Here is a 7,112-nt window from a genome sequence, read left to right as displayed (position 1 = left end):
CTAGCTACAGCTACCACTAGCTACAGCTACCACTTGCTACCTCTGCTACAGCTACCACTGCTACAGCTACCACTAGCTACAGCTACCACTGCTACAGCTACCACTAGCTACAGCTACCACTAGCTACCTCTGCTACAGCTACCACTTGCTACCTCTGCTACAGCTACCACTTGCTACCACTAGCTACAGCTACCACGAGCTACCACTAACTACAGCTACCACTAGCTACCTCTGCTACAGCTACCACTCGCTACCTCTGCCACAGCTATCACTAGCTACAGCTACCACTAGCTATCTCTGCTACAGCTATCACTAGCTACAGCTACCACTAGCTACCTCTGCTACAGCTACCACTCGCTACCACTAACTACAGCTACCACTAGCTACCGCTGCTACTAGCCACTGCTGCTATAAATGCAAACTATCGTGGTTTTCAGACTTAAAGAACAGATAAAGTTCCTGTAAGGACAGAAGCTGTCTGGGTCGGTTCTGCAGTCAAAACTGTTCTGGTTCTGGAGCCAGCCTCATTTATTTAGTATCAGACCAAAGCTTTTCCGTCTGAATCACTGAATCCTTTAATTGGAGTCGATGTGTTCCTGTCCCGTCCGTGGGGGACAGATGGACGTCTGGATGAGTCCAGGTGGAAGAACGAAGATGGGCCGATAATGAGTCCGTTGCTTCATCCTTCATCACTCTTTGTTCTCTTTAGACTGCGGTGTTGCTCCGATTCATTCGTGTTTGAGAAGTCCTTTAATCTCCATGGCAACCATTCAGCTGCTAAATGCCTGGGTGGGCCTAGCCCCACCTTTGAGGTGAAGCTCCTCCCCCACTCAGCTCCTTCAGACTAGCCAGCAGCAGGATGAAGGAGGTTGCTCTGAGCAGGAGCTGCTGCTCAGAGCAACACTGGTAAAAACGTTAACTGTTTAAAGAAGAGCCATGTTGGATGACTTCCTGGAGGCGGAGCTTCAGGAGCAGCAGGAGTTTTCATAAGGACAGAGGCCCAATTTGAAGGAAGGAATCAGGAAGTCAAATTTGATATATATAATTTTATAACAACTGAAGTTGACATAGTTACTTGATTGTTCTATAAAATGGCCGCCATGTGCCTGAAAACTTGATACTGGCCCTTTAAGAGATAACAGGAAAACAGAGCTTATTACTCCAGGTTTAGCCTCATTTCGCCTCTTCCAGTTTATTTTACGGTTAAATTTTAAACTCTTATTTGTCACTTAAAGGGAGGTTTTGTGTAAAATGAGCTTTCTTGAGGTCAACATAACATTGAATGAATAAGTTGGCGAACGTTTACCTGACGGATCAGCTGTTCAGAAACCTTCTGGAAATCTCCACTTCCTGTTTCCTGCAGCCATGCGCAGCGCCAGCAGCTGATTAAATCTCACTTGGGCCGATTCGCTCCAAACCAGCAGATGGAAACATGACTAATTCCCTTTTTCTTTTTACTACTTTTTTCATGATGTTTTAAAAGTTTCCTTTAAAAAAATGCACGGCAGTTGGATGGAAACCTGGATAAAAACTGTTTAAAACCTCCTTTAAATTCTCGTTTTTATTTCCTGGCCTTTAACACAAAGTGAGTCATTTCAGTGTGCATTCTGTTTTCTATTTTTATGTTCATTTCTCACTTTATTCTTTAAATTTCTTTTCTATCACGTTTTGCTGCCTGCTGTGCATCACTTTGGTCAGCTTATTTTAAGGTTCTTTATCAAGAAATTTGATTGAATGTTTAGATTTTCTTTCTCAAACTAATGAGTAAAGAATCTCATTATTGTTCCTTAAAATAAACTAATAATTTTAATGCCTCTATTAATATATGAAATGTGTAGAAAATGAGTTTCAATGTCAACAGAGCAGAGAAGCTTCAATCTCTGCAGGTTTTTTATTGTTTTCCTGTTGAAAAAGTGGCGACAGCAGAGGATTGTCTAGAAGTGGGAGGCTGCAGCGCCCTCTGCTGGAAGAAACGGGAGCAACAACTCCACAATGTGCTAATATCAGTAAATAAGAGAAAACGTAATTATTATAAGTAATCAATATGTTTTACTGTCTAATTGAATCTTTTGTCTTCATGTTTACTGGTTTGCTCAAAGCTGATTGGGTGGCAGGAAGCCGCCCAGCAGGGGGCGCAGCGCTGAGCTGGAGGGAACCAGGATCAGAACCTGGAACAGAACCAGGTTCTGATTCTGTTTTTTCTGGATCTTTGGGTTTTTGTTCCTTAGTCTCTCAGCAGCACAGTCTTGTATTTTCCGTCTCTTCCTGTATTTTCCTGCTCTTCCTGTTCTTCCTGTATTTTCCTGCTCTTCCTGTGCTCCTTGTGGTCCGCGGCCCTGGCCTCGTGTTTGCAGCCTGACCTCGAGTCGCCTGCACGGCGGCGGCGGCTTTAATAAACTCTTCAGGGTCCGGCTGACTCTCTGAATCAAATCAAACGAAGGGGAAGCTGCAGGGTCGCTCCCTCTTGTTCAGCTGCTCATGTTTGCTAAGTTTAGCTGCGGTTTCATCTCATCGGCGCTCCTGCAGCCCTCCGGAGGCCGACACGTCCACCCGGATCAGGCAGGCCCAGCCGAGGCCCGGAGCCGGCCCGGTCCGAGGGCGGAGCTGCTCACGCTCTGACCTTTCGTGTTCAGAGCGGCTCTGAGCAGGCAGAATGAGTCCTGCTGCAGGAAACGCTGTGCCCTCCCAGTCAGAGGCTCTAAAAAGCTAAAACACGTTGATTCAGTTCAGGAAGCGTTTTCAGGTTCTGGCCGTCGGATCCATCCAGGAGTTTCTGCCACTCTGGCTTCCATACAGCTGCTTTTTAACTGGCTGCTTTAAAAAAATTACCATCAATAAATCAGCAACCATATCAACCTGATTCCTACTGAGCGCCTAAAAGGAACAAATATTAAAAATAAACTTTTTCATGCCCAACAGCGTATCTGGGCCACATGAGAAAGTTTATTATTTTTTCACTTGGTGTCCCTTTTGGACCTCCGTAGAATCCATTTCCCTTATCTATGGTTAAATATTGTGATTTTTAGACTTAATGACATTAGCATGCTGAGCTAATGTTAGCTTAACATGCTAAAGTTCACAAATAATGATTGAGATTTCCAGTTTTATTCTCCACAAAATAAAAATTTGCCCCATTATAGAAACAAAATAGAGACAACGTTGGTGTAAAGTAATGCACAATGCGGTGCTGTTTGAGCTAACGCTAACATGCTAATAACTACACCAATTGTTTTTGTCTTGTTTTGTAAAATGGACTGTGGCCTAAACCCGTAAATCAAGCTAACATTATGAATCCATTGATAATTATTGTGATATTAAGACCTGCTTACACATTAGCATTATCATCCTTATGCTATCATCATTGTTAGCCTGCTAATGGCCACAGCTAACTTTCAGATGAATAACAATGGCTTTCAAAATGTTTCATATTGATTCCAAATCAACTACAATGAGGCTGTTAGCTTTAGTAAACCTAAAGCCATTAATGTTAGGCTGCTTCCACAGCCTAACATTAATGTCCAAAGCTTAATCGTATAATATTCAGATATGCTAACATAGCCTTAGTATGCTGACATCATTGCTAATATTTCCTGTTGAAAGCTGTCATCTCTACATCTGCAGCTTCAATTCAGTTCAAAAATACTTTATTAATCCCAAAGGAAATTAAATGTAACTCATATTAATATTTCATATTTGAGGGAAACAGGAAGTGTAACATGAGATCAGTTATCGGTGTTATGATGCTAACTATGCAGAAACATTACATTTCTGCTGCAGATGTGTTAAGTAACTTTGTTTTTAGTGGCAGCTGATTGTCTCTCAGTTCAGGTGTTTCTGTCTCCGTGCAGGTAAAATGTTCAAGTCTCTGGATTTGTCGCTGATCGTGGAGTTCATGCTGATGTTCTATAAGGACAAGCCCATCGACTGGCTGCTCGACCACATCATGTGGGTCAAAGTGTGCAATCCGGAGAAGGACGCAGTGAGTCCAAAGCCGCAGCTTTCTCTCCTTTTCTCCTTGAATCGATCATTTTCTAAGAACGAATAGAAACCCTGAAGACGTTTGTGCCGGGATCAGCCATGTTACCTGTTGTCTCCATCAGAAACACTGCGACCGGCAGAAAGCCAACCTCAGGATCCGATTCAAGCCGTCGCTCTTCCAGCACGTCGGCACTCACTCGTCTCTGGCCGGGAAGATACAGAAGCTGAAGGTACTGTCTCTCCCTGTGCACAGAAATCTGGAATCGGGATCATTTCCTGCTGCGACCTTCAGCTGTCACTTCTGCAGCAGGACAGACTGACGGTTATAGAGTGGCCTAGTCCAAGTCTGGACTTCATTCAACTGGAGAAGCCTGAATGTGTTGCTAAAACACCTCAGAAACACCTGATGGACGACGAGTTCCTGTGTTCAGGCTTCATTACTTTTCTCACCGCAAAAATAAAAATAAATGAGAAAATAATTTGTTTGTATGAATCCACTGCTGGAACGATTCATAACGTTTCTACAAAATAACAACGTTTGCTGGACGATAAATTGCCCCAGAAGTTATTACAATAAACGATACTGTCGTTTTGACACCATTGTCCAGTAATGTAATAATACATCCATTTTCTAACACCCTTGTCCTCAGTTGCTCGGGAGGTTCTGGTTCCTCCAGCTAATGTTCTGGGCGAGAGACGGGCTCACCTGGACAGGTGGCCAGTCACACAAGATGTGCACAACGCATTTTATTATTTACTTTGAAGTAAAAGTTCTGGGAGCTGTGGCGGAGCAGACCCACATCAGGAGGCCTCCGTCCGTCGCTGGTTCGATTCCCGGCCTGGTGACCTTTGCCGCACGTCTTCCCTCTCTCTTTCCTGTCCGAGCTCCGTCAAATAATGGCCACAGCTAAGCACTTTGAATTGCCTTGTTCCTGAAATTCAACTATATAAATAAAATTCCTTACCAAACAAACCTTTAAAAACTAAAAGTCGATCTCAGGTTCTATTGAGGTTATGTTGAGGTTGAGATTATGTTTTGTTGAGATTGTGATGATGTTCTGCAGAGGTTGTGATGAGAGCGAAAATTAGCGCGAAAGCTCCTCACCGGGTTGAACCTGCATGGTGAGGTTAGCGCTGGTTTGTTAGCCGCTAACGCTCCGACCAACTGGGAACACAGACGTGAACTTTACAGGGCAGACAGCGCCAGACGCTGGGCAGAGTTGGGATGGAAACGCTCCACATCATTCTTTGTTCACAAAGATAAATCATTCTCAACACTCCTTTGAAAGCGACAAGTTATTCCTGCGGTTTCTCATAGAGCTGCACAACCAGAGCAAACGAGGCGGGTTTAGACTCCTACCACGATGCAGAGTTCTCCAACGAAACGTAATTCCTCACAGGGGGTTGATGTAAATATCCATATAGGTCAGCCTGAGTCCAGTTTGAGTGAAAGGAGGAACGCCTGATCCGCACTGAGGTAAACTTCAGAGATCAAGCTGCTGCAACGCAGAGGCAACGCGCCCAGGTGCCAGCGGTATGGTTGGTCCGCTCTGCCGGCGTTAAATGCATAAGCTATAAGTTTATCTTTTAGGAATAAATCTGCTCTGCCAGTGAAACGCTCAGAGCAACAGAGACGCTTTCAATCTGGCTTAAAGAAAAAAAAAAAGAATTTTAATTATTTTTCTGAAAACAAAAACAAGCAAAGCTCAGCCAGATAGGGGGGCTAGTAAAGCATGGCGGGCCGCCAGGCTTATAATACACCGGGGGAAACCCTGGCTTTAGATTAAGGTAGCTATTACCAGTGGTGGGATCACCTACCCAAAAGATAGCTTCACTAACTGCTAATTCACTAAGTGTTTAGCATTAGCATATCTATCACTAAACGGCAAAACACTTAGTGAACGGCACATTAAAGAATTAGCAGAAACTGATGCTAACTCACGCCTTAGCGTTCACAAAAAATTTGTGAACGCTAAACTGCTAAGCTTAAAAATATTTGCAAATGCTAACATTAAACCACTAAACACAAAAAGTTATCAGAAGCTAATGCTAACCATTAAGATGTCCGTCTCTCTTGTCCTTCATGATCTGAGACTTGCCAACAGCAAAGTCCTCAGATTCTGATTCTGTTTCTTTTTATCACGTTAAAGTTGTGTAAATGTGATGACCAAAATAGAAAACGTGATGCGACATGAAGTTCATCCAAAATGTGGAACATTTTATGGCAATAGCTGGTTTAAAAGACTCAAAAATGGCTGACATCTTGAAAAATGGCTGAGAAGTGAACATGCTAAAGCTAATGTTGGTGGTATCATCCACAGTTAACAGATTTTCACAGTTTGGAGAGTTTCCTGTTTAAGCATTGCTTTTCCTCAGAGGGGAATGAATGCGGTCGTCTTTATCGTCCTGGCTCTTCTCCAGGACAAGGACTTTGGGAAGCAGACGCTACATAAGGGTCACGCCAACCCGCAGGCGGAGGTGACCACCAGCCTGAAGACCTACCAGCACTTCACCCTGGAGAAGGCCTACGCCGGAGAGGACTTCTTCTGGGCCTTCACGCCCGTGGCCGGCGACTTCATCAGGATCCGCTTCTTTACGCCCGTCCGCATCGAGAGGTCGGTACGGCGTGGCGCGGGGAGGAACTTCCTGTCTGGAGTTAAAGCTTTCTGTTGTTTTTAGGTTCTTCTTCCGGAGCGGAAACATTGAGCATCCAGGAGACAAACTGTTCAACACGTCAGTGGAAGTTCTGCCGTTCGATGTGAGTCCAGAAAGTCAAACCAGACCAGATTCATTCCTCTGACATCTGAAATGTCAGATGAAACCTCGGAGTTTAGAAATATGAGACCCAAAAAAAAACGAGGTTTGGACCAAAACAAGGACCTGGATCTAAATCAAATAATTTCTGCTTGTTTTTGTGTTTCCCAGAATATTCAGGCTGAGAAGGAGGCGCTGACGGACGGGAGGGAGAAGAAGCCGAAGTACCATCGAACCGAGGACGGATTCATCCGGATTGGTGAGCCCTCAGTCCCGGTTCTGCTTCAGTTCTGAGTACCATACCATACCAACTTTATTTATAAAGCACTTTAAAACAACCACAGCTGATACAAAGTGCTGTACATCAAAACACAACATAA

At 44.1% G+C, this 7,112-nt stretch overlaps 1 protein-coding gene across 1 annotated transcript in view; it reads left to right on the top strand.

Moving 5' to 3' along the window:
* The window catches only part of mgat4b (alpha-1,3-mannosyl-glycoprotein 4-beta-N-acetylglucosaminyltransferase B), a 43,133-nt gene extending 36,059 nt beyond the window's left edge, over nt 1-7,074 (top strand). Inside the window, exons 9-13 of the mRNA XM_016666183.1 lie at nt 3,849-3,979; nt 4,101-4,208; nt 6,400-6,593; nt 6,658-6,736; nt 6,904-7,074. Coding sequence (XP_016521669.1) covers nt 3,849-3,979; nt 4,101-4,208; nt 6,400-6,593; nt 6,658-6,736; nt 6,904-7,026 — 635 coding nt within the window. The 3' untranslated portion in view covers nt 7,027-7,074. The remainder of the gene's footprint in view (nt 1-3,848; nt 3,980-4,100; nt 4,209-6,399; nt 6,594-6,657; nt 6,737-6,903) is intronic.
* Nucleotides 7,075-7,112: the final 38 nt, after the last annotated feature.

This window comes from Poecilia formosa, unplaced genomic scaffold (assembly GCF_000485575.1).
Source record: "Poecilia formosa unplaced genomic scaffold, Poecilia_formosa-5.1.2 Scaffold674, whole genome shotgun sequence".
Taxonomy (NCBI): Eukaryota; Metazoa; Chordata; class Actinopteri; order Cyprinodontiformes; family Poeciliidae; genus Poecilia; species Poecilia formosa.
Note: the sequence above shows the minus strand (reverse complement) of the source record. Positions and strands in the feature narration are given on the sequence as shown.